This window comes from Geotrypetes seraphini, chromosome 12, assembly GCF_902459505.1.
Source record: "Geotrypetes seraphini chromosome 12, aGeoSer1.1, whole genome shotgun sequence".
Lineage (NCBI taxonomy): Eukaryota > Metazoa > Chordata > Amphibia > Gymnophiona > Dermophiidae > Geotrypetes > Geotrypetes seraphini.
The window spans coordinates 78,967,335-78,988,063 of NC_047095.1; the positions used below are offsets into that span (position 1 = coordinate 78,967,335).

A 20,729-nucleotide genomic window follows, 5' to 3' on the forward strand; every position below is an offset into this window, starting at 1 on the left:
CTGGCATTAAGGTCTAGTGCGAGCAGCAATTTAGCGCACGCTATTCCGTGCGTTAAGGCCCTAATGCACCTTAGTAAGGCCCTAATGCACCTTAGCTATGCCATATATTTTGTTCAGTAAATGCTTAAATTTTCAGTGCTTCTAAATCTTAGGTAGGCTTTCTTTCTTCCTTGATTTGATTGTTAAAGTCTGACTTCAGTTCTACCTTTGAGAATTATGGTATTTTGTATGACAACACAGAAATGTAACTCATTGAATATGGTTGATTTTTTTATTGTTCTACCTATAAATGTTTATTCCAGTGCAATAGGTGAGACATTCTAGACATCTTTGATAAACACCTCACCTATCATGACCAAATTAGCTCTCTGACCAAAACCTGTTTCTACAAACTCCGTCTAATTCACTCCATAACTTCAGTCCTAGAACCTACTTCTATCCAAACTCTAATTCATTCATTGATCATCTCACACATAGATTATTGTAACTCACTCTACCATGGAATAACTCAAAAGGAAACCCATCGACTGCAACTAATTCAAAATACTGCAATCAAGCTTATCTATAAAGCCAAAAAATATGACCATATTACCCCACTACTTAGAGAGTCACATTGGCTACCAGTCTCTCACAGAACAACTTATAAGATCCTCCTTCTAGTCTTCAAAATTAGGACCTCCCACCTGCCTGCCTTTCTAGACAAATATCTAATCCCACATACCCCTGCTAGGGTCCCTTAGATCCATTAATCAGAACTTACTGACAGTCCCCCTCAATCAAGGACTTATACTATACTAGAAACACTATATTTTCCGCTGTCGCACCTTTGCTCTGGAATACAATGCCATCATACCTCTGCTCTGATAATTCTCTAAAGTTAAAAACACACCTTAAAACATTTCTATTCAAAGACGCCTATCTAAATTCCAATTGAGAACCTGAAAAAAGGGAAAATAAAAACTAATAAATAGAGAAATGCTTTCAAGAAGAGTCATTCCCCTTCCCTTCCTGTTTTATCCCTCCCCTTTTTCCTTCCTTTTATTTTTTATGTACATAATGTAATTAAAAATCTTCTTCTCCCCCTCTTTCCTCTTGTCACCTACCCGTTTCAATTACGTCCTTGTCTTGGCCTCAGTACCCTCTCGTCACTGACAAAAATGTTGGAATCAATTATTTCCAAACAACTTTCCAACTATCTAGAGAAGTTTTCTATTCTATTACCATTTCAACATGGATTTAGACCTAATTTCAGTACAGAAACTCTTCTGATATCTTTAGTTGCAAAAATTCAAAATTTATAGTTACAGAATAAATATGCAGTATTATTACAATTTGACTTGTCTGCCGCATTTGATGTGGTTCATCATGATATTTTGATTCATATGTTGGCTGACATAGGACTAACCCATGTGGTTCTAGATTGGTTTAGTAAATTTCTTTTGCGATGTTCTTATGAAGTATGCTTAGAGGGCCAGGTCTCATTTTCATGGATACCCAAATGTGGGGTGCTGCAAGGTTCTCCTTTGTCACCTATTTTATGTAATATCTATATGGTCTTTAAAAAAATTCTGTCTTTCGCCTGCAGAATTTATTTTTACCTATGCAGATGACATTTTATTTTATTGGAAGTCAAACATGATTTCAGTGACCTGGTTACAGGCATAGATAGCTGTATCTCTAAGGTCCAGAGTTGGACAAATTCCATTCAACTAAACTAAACCCTAAGTTTATATACCGCATCCTCTCCACGGAAGTGGAGCTTGGCACGGTTTACAAGAACTTAAAATGTAAGAAGAGAAAGGAAAAGGTTTACATGAGCTTATATATAGAATGGAAGAGTAAGGGGGAAAATAGAATTACATGTTAGAGAAAGCCAAGTTATCAGTTGCTTCAAAAACTAAGCTGCTTTTGATCGGACCTAGATTAGTTAATCTCTGTACTAATATTGCATTGAAATCAAATATTATATTACAACTTGACTTCACTTCTAGAGTTTTGGGTATTATTCTGGATTCCTCTCACTTTTAATGACCAGATAAATTCCTTAGTAAAGAAATGTTTCTTTAGTTTGCACACGCTGAGGAAAGTCAGGGCACTAATTTATCAAGAGCATTATGTATTACTGGTTCAATCCAGTAATACATAATGGCCCAGTTGGACTACTGTAATTCTATTTATTTGGGTATTAAACAGGGCAGTTTAGATCGTCGCCAGTTAATACAGAATAGAGCAGCCAAATTTATTTTGGGAAAGAGAAAGTACGACCATGTTTCATTGCTGAGAAAACTCCATTGGTTTCCGGTCTATCATAGGATACAGTTCAAGTGTGATTGTGTGGTTTTCTAACTCCTTTATGGAATATTTGACTTTTTGATTCCCCTTAGTGGGAATTCCTTTAGATTTTGCTATTCAAGAATTACAACAATTCACAAATTAGCATTTCCTTCTCTGAAAGGTATTAAATGCACTGGGAAGATTAGTAAATCTTTTACTTTTAAACTGGTGAGAATTTGGAATGGATTTCTAGATTCTCTAAGATTGGTAGATTAATTATTTCAATTTCGAAAAAGTTAAAAAACCTGGTTGTTTTCACAATAGTTAATTTGATTTTAGCTGTTGTATAGTAATTTTAAGCAATTCAACATACATTTTTCTAACTTTTTCCATCCATCTAATCTAACCAATTTCTGTTTTTATCCCACAGTTTTTACTTGTTATGTTTAATTTTTTAACGAACTGTAAACCAAGTCGAGCTCCTTAGGGAGTAAATTTGGTATATAAAATGAAGATTAGATTAGATATGGACAGAGGAAGTAAGAGAGGGAGAGATGGACATGAGGGAAGGGAGAAATGGATGTGGAGGGGACAAGAGGAAGAGAGATTCAGGGAGGGGACAGAAGGGGAAGGGAGAGATGGGCAACTCAGAGAAGGAAGAGAAGGCTAGGAAAAGGCGGAGGCAATATGGACTGGGGACTGTGAGACGTGAGAGATGTCATACTTGGCAGCGCACCAGGACCTCTGACCATACTCTGCTGCTGCTGCCTGCACTTCTTTTTTTTTTAATGAAAAAAAGAAGTGCAGCTGGAAAGAATGAGGAGGAGACCTACTTGGATGTTTTAGAGCCAGCCAGGAACACAGGTACACACTCTTGGGAGGGGGCATGAACTTAGGTCACAGGAACTTAGGTCACAAGAGGGGAGGGAGGAAGAGAGGCACATTGGGGCCACAGAAGGGGGAGGGGAGGGAGAGGGGCATGTTGGGGCACATTGAGACAAGGAAGGGAAGGGAGCATGAACTTAGGGCAAATGAGGGAAGAGGCATGAATTTGGTGACACAATGGAGAGAGGTGGGACGAGTTAGGACACAGAAGTGAGAGAGGGGCACAAAACTTGGGACAAGTTGGGAAAGGAGAGAGGGAGCACTAACTATGGGACACAGAAGGGAGGGGGGACATGAACTTGGGACATAAGATGGAAGTATTGGGGGGAATGAGATGCTGAGTGGGGAAGGGAATAGAAAGAGGGGAATTGTTAAGCATGGGTGTGAGTGAGAGAGAAAGAGATGGTGTACATGGAGAAAGGAAGAAAGAGGAGAATTATTGTCCATGGGAGGATGGGAGAGGAATGAGGTAGAGAGAGATAAGAGGGAGAAATGTTGGATGTGGTGGTAGAGAGGAAACAGTGGGGCACATGGAAATGGATGCAAGAGGGAGCAATGGATGTGGCAATGAATTGGGAAAGGGGTGATAGAAGCAGAAATGTTGGACAAGGGGCTGGTGGGCAGGAGCGAAAGATGCTGCACACATCGAGGGGATAAGAGAGGGAGAAAATATTGGATGTGGCAGTAGAGGGGGTGGGGAGAGATGCAACCCTTGATCCCTCTCTCTCTTTCCCCACTTCCCTTTGCAGCAAATAGAGGGAATGAGAGAGTGAGAGGAAGACATTGCACATGGGGGTGAAGATAGAGAGGAAGAAATGCTGTGCATGGTGGGGGAGGGGAAAAAGATGCACTTTATAGTTTAATTTTGTGGTTACCATTGTGTGTTAATAAGATTATAAGAACATAAGCAATGTCTCCGCTGGGGCAGACCTGAGGTCCATCTGTCCAGCTGTCCGCTCACGCGGCGGCCCAACAGGTCCAGGATCTGTGCTAGTAATTCCTCTATCTATACCCCTCTATCCCTTTTTCCAGCAGGAAATTGTCCAATCCTTTCTTAGAACCCACAGTACCGTACTCTGCCCTATTACGCCCTCTGGAAGCATATTCCAGGTGTCTACCACACGTTGGGTAAAGAAAAGAACTTCCTAGCATTCTTTTGAATCTGCCCCCTTTCAACTTTCCGAATGTCCTCTTGTTTCTCTATTTTTCGAAAGTTTGAAGAATCTGTCCCTCTCTACTTTCTCTAATGCACTTCATGATCTTGTAAGTCTCTATCATATCCCCTCTAAAGTCAGCCTCTTCTCCAGGGAAAAGAGTCCCAATTTCTCCAATCTCTCAGCATATGAAAAGGTTTTCCATACCTTTTATCAGACGTGTCATCTCTCCTCTGAACCCTATCGAGTAACGCCATATCCATAATATTTTGACTGCCTCCAGGAGAGTTCTCAACTTCTAGTAGGGGGAGGATTAAATATTTTTACAAACCAATGGCCCCTTGTTACCTCAGACAGGTGGCAACCTGTTTGGGCCATTCTGGGAACCCATCTTCAACTACTGGATCTGTCTCCAAATTGCCCTCCAAGAGCATCAAGATCAAGCTCTCAGCATTAAGAATTTAAATAATTTTTCCCCTTTATAATCCAAATTGATAGAATTCATTCCACCTAGAGAGAGAGAGGGCAGGGGTTTTATCCCAGGACAAGCAGGCAGCATATTCTGAACGCATGGGTGACGTCACCGACGGAGCCCCGGTACGGACACTTTTAACTAGAAAGTTCTAGTTGGCCGCACCGCGCATGCGCGAGTGCCTTCCCGCCCGACGGAGGAGTGCGTGGTCCCCAGTTTCTTCGTTTCCGCAGAGCGAAGAAGAGTATGTGTTTTCAACGGCCATTGAAAAATCAGTTTCTGCCTTCCTGCTCGCTGTAATTTTTCGTTTTTTTTCTCTATTTCCCTTCGGGTTACTTCTCTCTTTATTTTCAAAAAAAAAAAACAAAAAAAAAAAACGTCGACGAGTTTTCTTTTAATTTTTCAGGGGCCGGCCCCGGCGGGGCCTGTTGCCACCATACAGACCTCCGTCTTCGATTTTGCGGAGGCCGTGTTTCCCTTCATGCCCCCTCAGCCGGGCTTTAAGAAGTGCCAGCGGAGTGCACGCCCGATCTCTCTCACCGACCCGCACAATTGGTGCCTGCAGTGCTTGGGTCCGGATCATCGGCTGAACACCTGCACCCGCTGTGCTACTCTTAAAAAGCGCACATTGAAAAATAGGCAGATCCAGCAAAATATCTTTTCGGTACCCGGATCTGCCATGGAACCTGCCGCGACGTCGACGGCACCTCAAAAGTCGGCACCGACTACTTCGACGCCACCGGATCCTTCTTCAGGGTCGCTGGCCCCGAGGTAAAGCCGGCTAAGAAGCCTTCCACTTCCTTGAGCGCCCTCCGCCAGGGCTGCGACTCCGGTCCTCCGGCACTAGAAAATACGCCGACCGCCTTTGCAAGACGCTCCGCTCCGATACGGTGAGTGCCATCGTCATCGCCTCCTCATATCGCCGGAGCGTGGAGCGCACCTATGGTACCGAAGAAGAAAAAGCGGTACCGGTGCCTCCCCTGGACTGACCGCATCGCGGCCATACTCCAAGCCCAATTGCAAGAGCAGCTGCAGCAGGAACTCCAGCACCTGTTGCCGGCGATGTTGGCCCCACACCTTCCTGGTCCGACCGGTCCGAGCCTCGCCCGATCCCATCGGTGTCGACCCCCTCGGTACCGCTTAACACTTCCATGCCAGTGCTCTCGGCTGAACCACACTGTTCCCAACCTACGGTGCAGGCCCGCTCTGATTACCGACCCTTCCCGGTACCTGAACGGCACCGGTCTTCCTCCTCCCGGTACCGGCCTTGGTACACTCTGGCAAGTCTCTCTCCAAGACCCGCCATGCCGAGCCCTCCACACCGACGTCCCGACGTGCGCACCCTGACATCAGGGAATCCGGACTTATGGGAAGAATCCCCGCCCGGTACCGAGGAAGACGCTTCGTCGACAGACGAGGAACCCTCGGTGGCTGATACCGGTTCAAAACCCGAACAGTCCTCTTTCACCAAATTCCTCAAGGAGATGTCGACGGCTCTTTCCATTCCCTTAGAGTCCGACTCTAAAAAGTCCTAGGCTTTTCTCGATGCCCTAGACTTTGAGCAACCTCCCAAGGAATTCCTTAAGTTACCCGTCCACGACATCCTAAGGGAAACTTTTTACAAAAACTGGGAGAACCCCCTCACTGTCCCCGGGGCCCCTCGCAAACTGGATAGCTTGTACCGGGTCATTCCGATCCCAGGGTTTGACAAGCCTCAATTGCCCCATGAATCTCTCCGGTGGAGTCCACCTTAAAGAAAACTCAGGGCTCCAGTGTCTATGCCTCCACCCCTCCTGGCAGAGAGGGGAAAACTATGGATAGTTTGGCAAGCGCCTTTTCCAGAATGCGATGCTGGCCAACAGGGCAATAATTACACCTTTCACTTCTCCTTCTACATGAAGCAATCTGGTGCAAACAACTCTCCTCCTTACAAAAATACATCCCTGAACGTAAGGTCCCCCGCTCTTCCAACAGCAAAATTTCCAGTCTGCTCCAACTCCGGAAATTCATGGTACGCTCCATTTAGACTCGTTTGAGCTGACCTCTCGAGCATCTGCATGGCTGTTGCCATGCGGCGTCTGGCCTGGCTGAGGGTTTCTGACCTCGACATCAACCATCAAGACCGCCTGGCACCTGTCTTGGTTGATGAACTCTTTGGGGAGTCCCCTGGACTCAACAACCCAGAAACTCTCGGCACACGAGACCAGTGTGGGATACTCTGTGAAACCTAAAAGAAGACTCCACCTGCTCGCCCCTACAGACAGCAGTCTTCCTACCAGCGCAGGTTCTCGGCCCAGACCTCTCAACCAGCCCCACCACAGCAGACCTCGCCGACCTCGTCACCAGCATCAAACTCAGGCTCGCTCCCAGTCTCACCAACCTGCCAAGCCTCTCTCTCTGTCAAAACCATCTCAACCCTTTGACTCTTTTCTCCAGAGCATGGCCAGTCTCCCACCATCATTGCCTCTTCCCTCAGCCTATCGGAGGACGCCTCCAACTTTCCTCAGCCGTTGGGAGGTCATCACAATCAGACCAGTGGGTCCTCAACATCATTCGCCACGGCTACTCTCTCAACTTTCAGACTTCCACCAGACAGTCCTCCCAAAGAGTCTGCTTACCACTCCTCCCAATCCTCCCTCCTCCTGAGGGAGGTCCACTCCCTCCTTCTTCTCAACGCCATCGAAGTGGTACCCTCAGGACCAAAGGGGTCAGGATTCTACTCCCGCTACTTCCTGGTTCCCAAGAAGACAGGAGACCTTCCGTCCCATCCTCGATCTCCGGGACCTCAACAAGTGTCTGGTCAAGGAAAAGTTCAGAATGCTCTCCCTTGCCACGCTTTACCCTCTTCTCTCTCAACACGACTGGCTATGTTCCCTAGACCTCAAAGAGGCCTACACTCACATTCCAATCCATCTGACTTCACGTCGCTACCTCCGATTTCAGATACAGCACCGCCACTATCATTACAAAGTGCTACCCTTTGGCCTTGCATCATCGCCCAGGGTGTTCACCAAGTGCCTTATTGTGGTGGCGGCCTTTCTCAGGTCCTCACAACCTCCAGGTGTTCCCCCTACTTGGACGATTGGTTGGTGAAAGCACCTACGTCTCCACTTGTGCTACAAGCCACTCAGCACACCATCTCCTTCCTCCATCTCCTGGGGTTCGAGATCAACTACCCCAAGTCGCATCTGCTTCCCACACAGCGACTTCAGTTCATTGGAGCCGTTCTCGACACCACTCTGATGAGGGCGTTTCTCCCCTCCGACCGCCAACGGTCCTTGCTCCACCTCTGCCGTCAGGTGCTCCTTCATCACTCCATTCCAGCTCGGCAGATGATGGTCCTCCTGGGCCACATGGCCTCGACGGTCCATGTGCTTCCTCTGGCGTGACTCCACCTCAGGACACCTCAGTGGACTCTAGCCAACCAATGGTCACAGACCACGGATCCTCTTTCTCATCCCAACTCTGTGACATCGTCTCTCCAGCAATCTCTTCAATGGTGGTTGAACTCCTCCAATCTTTCCAGGGGTCTACTCTTTCATCTACCCCCTCACTCTATGATCATAACCACAGATGCCTCCCCCTATGCATGGGGAGCTCACCTGGGAGATCTTCGCACCCAGGGACTCTGGACCCATCAGGAGCGTCAACATCACATCAATTTCCTGGAACTCAGGGCCATGTTCTATGCTCTCAAGGCCTTCAAGCACCTTCTCTACCCTCAGGTTCTTCTCCTGTGCACAGACAACCAAGTCGCCATGTACTACATAAACAAGCAAGGCGGCACCGGATCTCCCCTCCTCTCTCAGGAGGCCATCCGCATCTGGACCTGGGCCACAGCCCACAGTCTCTTCCTCAAGGCTGTCTATATCCAGGGCGAACAGAACTCCCTGGCCGACAATCTCAGCCGCACCCTTCAACCTCACGAGTGGACTCTGGATCCTCCCACACTCCACTCCATCTTGGCTCGGTGGGGCACTCCTCAGGTGGACCTCTTTGCAGCTCCTCACAACCATCAGCTGCCCCATTTCTGTTCCAGACTCTTCTCTCCTCATCGTCTGGCCCCGGATACATTCCTGCTCAACTCGACGGATCGGTTCCTCTATGCCTTTCCTCAACTGCCTCTGATGTTGCGGACGTTATTCAAACTCCGCAGGGACAGAGCCACCATGATTCTCATCGCCCCTCGGTGGCCTCGCCAACACTGGTTCTCCCTCCTGCTCCAGCTCAGCTCCAGAGAGCCCATTCCTCTCCCTGTGTTTCCTACTCTACTTACACAGCAGCATCAGTCTCTACTGCATTCCAATCTGTCCTCGCTCCACCTGACAGCTTGGTTTCTCTCTCGGGCTGACCTCTCCAGACAATCTGTCCTCAGCTTGTCTGTCGTATTTTGAATGCCTCCAGGAAACCGGCCACCCTCCAATGTTACCATCAGAAGTGGACCCGGTTCTCCTCTTGGTGTCTACTACATCACCACGATCCCACCTCATTGGCGGTGGAAACTGTACTAGACTATTTGCTCTCTCTGTCCGACACTGGCCTCAAGTCTAACCTCAATCAGAGTCCACCTCAGTGCCATCACTTGCGTTTCATGAGCCTATCCTCGGAAAACCTCTCACGGCTCATCCCCTGGTTTCCCGGTTCATGAGAGGCCTCTTCAATGTCAAACCACCTCTGAAGCCTCCTCCAGTCGTCTGGGACCTGAATGTGGTTTTATCTGCCCTCATGAAACCTCCTTTTGAGCCTCTTGCCACAAATTCGCATCAAATTTCTTACGTGGAAGGTGCTTTTCCTCATTGCCATCACCTCTGCCAGAAGGGTTAGTGAGCTGCATGCACTGTTGCCGACCCACCTTTCACTGTTTTTCACCATGACAAGGTGGTTCTGCGTACCCATCCTAAATTCCTTCCCAAGGTGGTCTCGGACTTTCACCTCAACCAGTCCATTGTGTTGCCTGTCTTTTTTCCCTAAGCCCCATTCTCATTCCTGGGGAACAGGCGTTGCACACGCTGGACTGTAAGCGTGCCCCTTGCATACTACCTTGACCGTACCAGGGCTCACCGCTCGTCCCTCAGCTCTTCTGACCTTCGACCCTAACCGTCTAGGTCGTCCTGTCTCTAAACGGACGCTTTCTAACTGGCTTGCTGCCCTGCATTGCGTTCTGTTATGCTCGGGCCGGTCTCATCACTGGAAGGGTGCTGTCACGGCCCACAGGGTCAGAGAGCTATGGCTGCTTCTGTGGCTTTCCTCCGTTCCACGCCCATCGAGGAAATCTGCAAGGCTGCCACTTGGTCCTCAGTTCACACGTTCACTACTCACTACTGTCTGGAATACCTTCTCCAGACGGATGGACACTTCGGCCAATCTGTGTTACATAATTTATTTTCCTAAATGGCCAACCATCCCTCCTCCCTCTCTTGTTAGCTAGAGGTCACCCATGCGTTAAGAATATGCCTCCTGCTTGTCCTGGGATAAGCACAAGTTACTTACCGTAACAGGTTTTATCCAGGTGACAGCAGGCAGGATATTCTTACGTCCCACCCACCTCCCTGGGTTGGCTTCTTAGCTGGCTAATCTTAACTGGGGACCACGGCACATCCTCCGTCGTGCGGGAAGGCACTCGCGCATGCGCGGTTGCGGCCAACTAGAACTTTCTAGTTAAAAGGTGTCACGTACCGGGGCTCCGTCGGTGACGTCACCCATGCGTTAAGAATATCTGCCTGCTGTCCCTGGATAAACCTGTTACAGTAAGTAACTGTGCTTTATTCCAAGAGATTTCCTGATCACAAAGGAGATGGGGAGGATTCCATCCCATCCTAGACCTAAGGGCCTAAACAAGTATTTCATCAAACAAAAGTTTAGAATTATTTCCCTATACTCCTTAATTTCATTACTCCAAAAAGGGATTCTGGCTATGTTATCTAGACTTAAAGGCTATTTATACCCATATTCAGATTCATCCAGCTTACGTATGTTATGTTTGATCATAGGAAAATACAGCTTCCGGTATGCATAGGCCTAATAGCTAAGAAGAAGAAATGGGGAAATAGAAGGGTATAGATAGAGGATTACTACACAGGTCCTGGACCTGTTGGGCCCACCGCGTGAGCGGGCTGCTGGGCACAATGGACCTCAGGTCTGACCCAGCGGAGGCATTGCTTATGTTCTTATGTTATATACTATTTTAAGTGCAAAGCTCAAAGTGGTTTACACATAAAGATGAAGAAAAAACTACAGGAATAGTTTACTCAGTTCAACAATTACAATAATTGACTAAAAAAAGATGAAAAATATAAGTTAAATATTTCCTAAATAATTAAGTTGACGGTTGTTATAAGTTTCTTGATAATTTAACATCTCAGTTCCTGTGGCATAGAATTTAATACATTTTGGTATCGTTGTGCTCCCCCCAAAAAAACCAACTTTGCATTTGTTGACTTTTAAATGTAGAAACTGATGACAAGTCGGATTTATTTAACATAACATAAAAGTTTATTATAAAACCTTGCAGTTCAATGCAGTTAAAACAATAATAAAAAAAATTGTACAAACACCTAATAATTAAGTGGTGTTCATCTTGCATCTTAAACCAAATTTTATAATTCAATATTTTCCAGATAGAGAGAATTCACCATATAAAGATTAAAGGTTAAGTATACAATTTTAAACTTGTACTGCCACTGGAAAGCCAAAGTAATCATTGCACCAGGAGAGGATTCTCTCACTTTCATTTCCCTAATACAATTTTTACTATGGTAATTTTGGATAAGTTTGCAACCTCTGTATTGCAGATAGGAGAAACTCCTAAATACAATGAATGGCAATAATACATATAGATAACACAAATGCATGTACTATTTTCTATAAATCTTCTGCTCAAAAATAACACCTAGCATGATATAAAAAGTGTAAACATGAAAGCTGATGAATTTAAACATTGTCTTCGAGACCATAACTAATGCCTTTCTCAATTCCAAAGATTACTAATCATCGGAGATGTTAATCTCCACCTTGACGACTCCACCAGCAAGGACACGATAGAATTCAATGACTTCCTCTCTCCCTAGGTTTCTCCCCCCCCACCATCCGCTCCTACCCATGAAAAAGGGCACACCCTAGACCTCATCCAGTTCCTCGACCTCACCGCTTATAAAACGTCTGCCGAAGGACAACCCGTTGGGAACACATCCCATGGTCAGACCACTCCTAGGGGCCTTCTGCCTCCCCATCTTCATGTCTCATCTCGGATCCCCACCCCGATCCCCCAATTCTATTACCTTCCGTAAAAAAAATTTTGAGCGATCTGTTCTGGACCAAATTCCTCAACCTCCTCCTCCCTCCATTCCCAAGCTTGCAGACTCTGAAAACAATTGGCACAACTGGATCGCCCTTTCCAAGTCCACCTACCACTCCCTCGCCCCCCAAAACCACTAAATCCATCACCTATCCCCATAAAGCCCCTTGGTATCTTCCACTCCATAGAGACCTGAAACAAAAATGTCGAGCCTTAGAGCGAAAATGGAAAAAAATCCAAATCCTCATCTGACAGACAGACCTGGGAGAATCAATATCAAACTCTACAACTCAATATTAAAAAAAGCAAGGAAGAACTTCTATGGAGACAAGATCTCCAAATCCAAAAACCAGAATGGCACATTGTTTCAACATTTGGCGCTCCCCTAACCACTAAAAAATGACATCCACCCTTCTTCCCTCATCTCCTTCAGCCGAGGTCCTAGCAAAAATTCTTCAATATAAGATCTCTACCTTAAGGCGCTCCTTCCCGCCCGCAATCCTCCTACAATTCTCTGGTGCCCCCCGAACCCAACCCCTACCCTAGCTGCTCTCAACCCCATCCCTGCCGACAGATCCTGGACTGTCTTCAAGGCTCATATCTGATTCTCAGACCCTTAAAACTCTGCCTCAAGTTAAAATCATGCAACTGCATCCTGGACCCATTTCCCTCCTACCTATTTGAGAAAATCCCTGCACAGCCATCACATTTCTTACCAAACTCATAAATTCTGCCCTATTATCAGGCCTATTCTCCACTGAAATGGACACATCACATTGACCCCTTTACTGAAAAAAAGCTGACCTAGACCCCTCCATACCATCCAACTACCGTCCAATAGCAAATATTCCTCTCCTCACCAAACTGCTCGAGTCTATCATATCTACCCAGCTCTCTTCCTACTTAGAAAGATTCTCCATCCTCTTACCTTACCAATATGGCTTCAGACCCAACTTCTGCACTGAATCCCTATTGGCCTCTCTAATCTCTAAGGTTCAGCAACTGCATTCTCGTAACAAGTTTGCTGTCCTTCTACAATTCGACCCTCTCCGCAGCTTTTGACGTTGTCCACCACGACATTCTAATTTTCCAACTCTCCGAGATAGGCATTAGCTCCATAGTTCTTGATTGGTTCTCCAAAATTCTTGCGCTACCCGTTCTTACATGGTTAACATGAGCGGCACCTCATCCTCCCCCTGGACCCCGACTTGTGTGTCCCACAAGGCTCACCCCTCTCCCCAAATCCTCTTTAGACATTACATGTCCTCCTGAAACTACTCCAACTATCCCCCCTTGAAACTCTTTACACTTACGCTGATGGACATCCTCGTCCTCCTTGAGACCGACTCGAACCTCACTAACCTCTCCACGAACATATCCTCATGCATAAAGAACCTCCAATCCTGGGCATTCACAATGCATATGAAACTAAACGAGTCCAAAACAAAACTCCTTTGCTCGGCCAAAAATTAGACCATCTACCTTCCTCCATCCCATTGTCCACCGGCCCCCCATTACAGCTCGAGTTCTCAAGCAAAGTTCTGGGGGTGTCACCTTAGACTCTTCTCTATCCTTCAACGAACATCTCCAATCCCTGGTGAAGAAATGCTTCTTCAGCCTTCACATGCTAAGGAAAGTCAGACCCTATTTTCACCAAAAACACTTTGCAGTCCTAGTACAATCCATCATCCTCTCCAGATTGGATTATTGCAATTCTATCTACCTCAGCCTAACTAAGAAAAGCCTCCACAGACTTCAGCGGATTCAGAACGCCGCAGCTAAGCTTGTTTTTTGCGAAAAGCAAATTGATCACGTCTACACCACTCCTGTCTAAGCTCCAAATGTGCGTGTCTGGCCTACAAGATCCTACATGGCATCCTTCCTGCCGTTATCCCTCTATCCTGGAACTCCCCAACCCCTACTTCCTCCAGATCCTCCCAAATTTTTAAACTATCCTTCCCTTCCATAAAAGGTATTTCCCATGTAGGCAAACTTGGGTCATCCCTCCCCTTTAGAATCACTGAGATCTGGAATAACCTCACCTCCCCTCTCCGAACCTCAAGCTCCCTCCAACTCTTCCGCAAACACCTAAAAACTTGGCTATTCTCAAAACTGTAACACTTCCCCCCTCTTAGGCCTCTCACCCTCCCCCCTTTACACCTCACTCTTTAATCTCTCCACTGTAGTTCCTCTCTCATCTTTCTTCCTGTAAACCGTGCCGAGCTCCGCATTCGTGGAGATGGTGCGGTATATAAACCCAAGGTTTAGTTTAGTTTAGTTTAGTTTATCTAGAGCTGGATCTAGCCAAATTCCTAAACTACTGGCTCTAGTTTGAAAAGCTATTTTTTTCCATCCAAATCAATCTATTATGGAGGAGGGGAGATAATTTTTTCCACCTATCCTTGAGAATTTTTTTTTCAAAATAGCTTGGCATCTAGTTCAGGATTTGCTGGAAATGACTATCAATCTCAGACAGTATTTCAGGCAATGAGGTCATAATTGGGAATAAAATCCTTAAAATTGTATACTTAACCTTTAAATCATATGGTTAATTCTCTCTATCTGGAAAATATTGAGTTATAAAGTTTAAGATGTAAGAGAACACCACTTGAATAAATTTGAATTGCCATTTATAGACCAATACCAAAATATATTAAATTCTATGCCACAGGAACTGAGATATTAAATTATCATAAATTTAGAAAAGAACAAAGGTATGAAATATTTTATTTTCAGTTCAGTGATTGACATATGTCAAATTTCGAAAATTTATATCTGCTGTCTATATTTTGCACTGTTCAGGAAGAAGTGCATTTCTCTCTATTTCTCTGGTGGTGTACTGCATTCAGAGTCTGACATCATGGGTTTCAGTTGTATATATTAGGACTTTTATTTTATATTCCAGGGTTCATAGTGTGACCAAAGCCAGGTGTTCTGGTATGAATGAATGTCAGGAAACATTATTTGGTGTCATGGCCCAAAGTAGGAAGATATTTGTCAACTCTTCTTTAGCCCTTTTGGACCCAAAATGGCCCTTGATTTAAAAATTTGTAAGACCCACTGACCTAGATGATAATTACTGGTTGGTGGTATACAAGGGGCTACTGAAAAGTTCTCAGCCCAACCAAAAAAGTTGGGGCAGTCTCCATTGAGAGCTATACACTTAGTCCTGTGATTTTCTACTTTTTTAAAACCGTCAGAAAAATATTTAACAAAAAAAGTAGAAAATTGCTGTACTAAGTGTATAGCTCTCAATGGAGACTGTCCAGTCTTTGTTGGTTGAACTGATAACTTTTCTGCAGCCCTTCGTATCAATAAATAAATATTAAATATTTTCTTTTGTCCAATCTCAACACTGCATAAAGTTATTTTTTGTTTTGTCTTGTGTTTTTAAATTTGTGTATATTTTTGAGCCAGCATTTCCTTCTGTTTATTTAAACTTTCAGCTTAATTGAAACTAGCCTGCAATGGACAATAAAACTGAGCTTCATTTGCAACTATCTGGAGCTTTTCCTCTATATTTATAATATTCTCGAGCTCAGCCATTGCATTATTAGTTTTTGATGAAGATCCAGAGGCAGCAATTGCTAGAACATGGTATGCCTGCATGTTCTATCCTGTAGTTATCAGTGCCAATTATGGGGAAGAAATCCCAGTCTTTACTTGATGATACCAATCCTACAATAGCACCATAGTCTTGGTTAGTCTCAATATACTGTATATACTTGAATATAAACTGAGGTAACCTTTTTTTTTTTCCCAGAAAAAAGGGGAGGAGGAAGGTTGATTCGTATATAAACGAAGCTGATAGTCTTACAAGGTTACTGTGGGAACTCGCATCAACCATTTTGAGTAGTGAGACAGGAGCAGTGGTAGAATAGGTAGATCACTCTTGCCCTGGCTCACCACTGGACCCAAACTACAAAAAATTGGTATTAATGGTGATGATCTGTCCTTGAATAACCCTGGAGATGATATGGAAAAATGTGCTTCCCAAGATAAAAGAAATTAATGAAAACAAGATAAATAAAAGGATCAATCAGTAGGGACCCAGTGCCCTCGTAACAACCGTTGGCCCCGAGCAGGTGTTTATGAAGTGTCAAGCACTTAGAAATAAATCTAAATAAACCCTGCCCCGTACATCATATTATCCTTATATTATATGTGATTTGTATAGAAAAATATATACAAAATAATCGGGAGCACAAACACCTGCCCGGGGCCAACGGTTGTTACGAGGGCACTGGGTCCGTACTGATTGATCCTTTTATTTATCTTGTTTTCATTAATTTCTTTTATCTTGGAAAGCACATTTTTCCATATCATCTCCAGGGTTATTCAAGGACAGATCATCACCATTAATACCAATTTTTTGTAGTTTGGATTATCGTTGTTATTGGTATTTATATTTATATTTTGGTTTCTTTTTCACCACTGGACCAGCAGGGCTTAAGGTAGTCCCAGGAAAAGACCTGTGATGGGTCCATATCTGTTTTATAATTCCCTCTTTGAGAAATTCCCTAACTCCTATTTGTCCTGTTTTAATTAGATTGTAAGCTGTATTGAGCAGGGATTGTCTCTTACATGTTTATGTACAGCGCTATGTATGTCTAGCAGCGCTAAAGAAAAATAAGTAGTAGTAGTAAGACTCAAATATAAACTAAGACCCCCATTTTGGGGTAATTTTTTTTGTTCCAAAAATCTAGGCTTATATTCGAGTATATACAGTAAGCTAGATCCAGAAATCAAAACCTGGATCTTCTTCATGGTTATATATAGTACTTGCTGCTGAGCTTAGGACTGCATGTTAATACTTTAGTTTCTTTTTCTCCTCTTACCACTTCATTATGTGTCCTTATTCTAATTTAGAATTTTCCATTTTCTTTGTTGCTAGCACTCCCAAATTTATTTCTCTTGTTTTTCCATTTCATTCCTTATACCAACTAAAGATATCTTCTCTCTCTCTTCTTTTTTACAGTTACAGATGAGGACACAGTAAAGAGATTATTTTGCTAAGTTTGAGGAAAAGTTCTTCCAGACCTGTGAAAAGGAACTTGCCAAAATCAACACTTTTTATTCAGGTAAAGTTTATTGGAGATATAAGTAACATCTGGGGCTTTGTGAAGTGCAGTACTAAAGGATTCTTCCCCTGCATCTATCCATCCCCACCTTACTCATTTCTAAATGTATGGAGGTATTAGTAGCTTTTAGTAGATTGACCCCTTGATACTACTTTTATAACTGCCTTCTGTACGAGTGTGCTCTAAGTAAGGTGGTATAACAGGCTGACCTTGATTCCCAAAGATGGTCACATCAATGTAAATTCATTTATAAACACCATGACTTATTAATCATACATCGTGGTGCATAAGGTGCATACATAACAAGCAAGATAATGTCTGTCTTTTTGGTTAAAATCATAAGTTCTGTTTCAAAGACATAGGATTCTATACTAAAGCTGTTGTCCTTCTGTAGTCATGAACTTTGCAGAAGGATGTCGCTCAGAACTCTCAACTCCTTCCCTTCAGGTGTGGAGAATAGCTCCCTCTTCAGTTTTTCCTTTTACAAGCAAACTTAGAAGGTGTGTTCTGTTCTGCTCTGTTTTATTATTTTTATCTGTTGGGTCCTTTTTCTTGCGTGGCTTCAATGCTCAGAAGTTCACTTCTTGGGCTTATTCTGTCGGGGAAAGAATGCTGACCCACAAGGGCGGGCTACTGCTCGCAGCCCAATCTCTTCGGAGTACCTATAAAGCCATCACCCTCTGAAGTCTGCCGCTAAGCCAGTCTTCTACCCATGCAGTCAGTGTTTCTCCTAGATCCATCATGTTCATCTTGTTCAATAACCTGAATTGTTCTGTCTCTTGGGTCAATGAGGTTATGGGAATAATTATATTATTTGCGTATATGTACGATTTCAGTTTTAAATTGGATAACATATTTCCAAGTGATGCCATGTAGATATTGAAAAGTGAGGGGGAGAGTGGGGAGCCCTGTGGCACTCCGCAGGGATTGGACCAAGCTTGAGAGTAGGTTCCTTCGCTGTAGACCTGGTAAGTACAGTTTTTTTAGGAAACCTGTGAACCAGTTTAATACCTGTCCGGAAATGCCAATGGAATTAAGGCACCTAAGCAGGATGTCATGATCAACAAGGTCGAAGGCACTGCTCAAGTCGAACTGCAGTACCAGTGCGCTTTTTCCCCAGGAAAACAAATGGAAAGATGGTCAGTCATAGAGGCTAAAACTGTTTCAGGGAACTATGATGCTATTAGAGTAATGGTGAGAAAGAAACTCAGAAATAGCTCACAAAAGATAGAAACCATTGAAAAAATCCTGGTCTCTATTCAAGGAAACGGTGCAAGAAGCACAAAATCTGTACGTCCCCAGGTTTAGGAAAGGGTGCAAAAAAAACCCAAACAAAAGACCCGGTTATGGATAACAATGAAGTGAAGAAAGCAATAAGTAACAAGAAAAAATCATTCCGGAAGTGGAAGAAGGACCAAACTGGGGAAAACTGGAAAGAGCACAAAAACACAAAAAGGAATGTCACCAAATGATTAGGAAAGCTAAAAGGGAATACGAAGATAGGCTGGCTGGGGAAGCAAGAAACTTCAAACCGTTCTTCAGATACATTAAAGGGAAGCAGCCAGCGAGGGAGGAAGTAGGACCTTTGGATGATGGAGACAGAAAAGGAGGGGTAAAGGAGGAAAAAGAGGTCGCAGACAGGTTGAACGAGTTTCTTCTTGTCAGTCTTCACAAACGAAGACACATCAATCCTGCCAGAAACCGGAAAGAGATCATAAGTGGAGACAAAAGAAAGAAAAACTGTCGCAAATAGAGGTAAGCCAGGAGGATGTCCTCCAGCAGATAGATAGGTTGAAAAGCGACAAATCACCGGGACAGGATGGAATCCACCCAAGGGTACTGAAAGAACTAAGAAATGAAATAGAGGAAACACTCCGACAAATTTGCAACCTATCTTTGGAGAACTGGGGAGATCCCGGAGGACTGGAAAATAGCTAATGTCACACCTATCTTCAAAAAGGGATCGAAGGGTGACCCGGGGAACTACAGGCCGGTAAGCTTGACTTCAGTTCCGGGCAAGATGGTAGAAGCACTGATAAAAGACAGCATCTGCGAGCACATAGAAAAAAGTGGACAATTGAAGGCAATCCAGCATGGCTTCTGCAAGGGAAGATCGTGTCAGATGAACCTACTTCACTTCTTTGAAGGGATAAACAGCCAGATGGACAAAGGAGAACCCATTGACATCATTTATCTCGACTTCCAAAAAGCCTTTGACAAGGTAATAATAATAATAATAACTTTATTCTTATATACCGCCAACAATCTTGCGACTTCTAGGCGGTTTACAATAAAAAACTGTAAATACAATCAAGAGAAAAACTTTAAATACAATCAAAGAAGTTGTAAATACAATCAAGAGAAAACTTTAAATACAATCAAAGAAATTGTAGATACAATCAAGAGAAATTTTACGTACAGCGAATTAAAGAGTATAGCAGTGTATATCTCGTACAATGAATTAGAGAGTATAGCAGTGTACATCTGATAACATTAATAGTGTTAACGTCAGTTTGTGTGTTGCACAAACTGGTACCCCATGAGCGGCTACTTAGGAAGCTGCGGAACCACGGGGTGGAGGGGGACGTGCACAGATGGATTAAACACTGGCTGGCGGGCAGAAAGCAAAGGGTTGGAATGAAAGGCCACTACTCGGACTGGCGGAGGGTCACGAGCGGTGTTCTCCAGGGGTTGGTACTCGGACCACTGTTGTTCAATGTATTTATAAACGACCTGGAAACGGGGAAGAAGTGTGAAATTATAAAATTTGCGGATGACACTAAACTCTGTAACAGGGTCAGTACAGCGGAAGATTGCGAAGACCTACAAATATGGAAACCTAAGCAAACTGAAGGAGTGGGCAAATAAATGGCAAATTAAATTTAACATAGAGAAATGCAAGGTCATGCACTTGGGGAAAAAGAACCCAATATTCAGCTACAAAATGGGGGGATCAGTGGTAGGGGGTAAGCAACCTTGAAAAGGTCTTGGGTGTGCTGGTGGATACAACAATGAAACCAGCGGCATAATGTGCAGCAGCCTCAAAGAAAGCAAATAGAATGTTGGGCATCATTAAGAAGGGTATTACAACCAGGATGAAGGAAGTCATCATGCCGCTGTATTGTGCACTGGTGCGCCCGCATCTGGAATACTGTGTTCAATATTGGTCACCTTAACTCAAAAAGGACATGGCGATGCTTGAGAGGGTTCAGAAAAGAGCGACGAAGCTGATAAAAGGTATGGAAAATCTTTCATATGCTGACAGGTTAGAAAGGCTGGGACTTTTCTCCCTGGAAAAGCAGAGACTCTGAGGAGACATGATAGAGACTTTCAAGATCATGAAGGGCATAGAGAAGGTAGAAAGGGACAGATTCTTCAGCCTATTGGGAACCACAAGAACAAAGGGACACTCTGAAAAGTTGAAAAGGGACAGGTTTAGAACAAATGCTAGGAAGTTCTTTTTCACTCAGAGGGTGGTGGACACCTGGAATGCACTTCCGGAGGTTGTGATAGGGCAGAGTACACTAAGGGGCTTCAAAGAAGGATTGGACAAATTCCTGAAGGATACA

The 20,729-nt window shown here is 44.2% G+C and overlaps 1 protein-coding gene across 1 annotated transcript in view; it reads left to right on the forward strand.

Moving 5' to 3' along the window:
- Positions 1 to 20,729, forward strand: part of XPR1 (xenotropic and polytropic retrovirus receptor 1) — a 391,618-nt gene that overhangs the window by 204,738 nt on the left and 166,151 nt on the right. Inside the window, 2 exon segments of the mRNA XM_033916345.1 lie at positions 17,058 to 17,083; positions 17,085 to 17,160. Of these exon segments, the coding sequence (XP_033772236.1) occupies positions 17,058 to 17,083; positions 17,085 to 17,160 (102 nt within the window).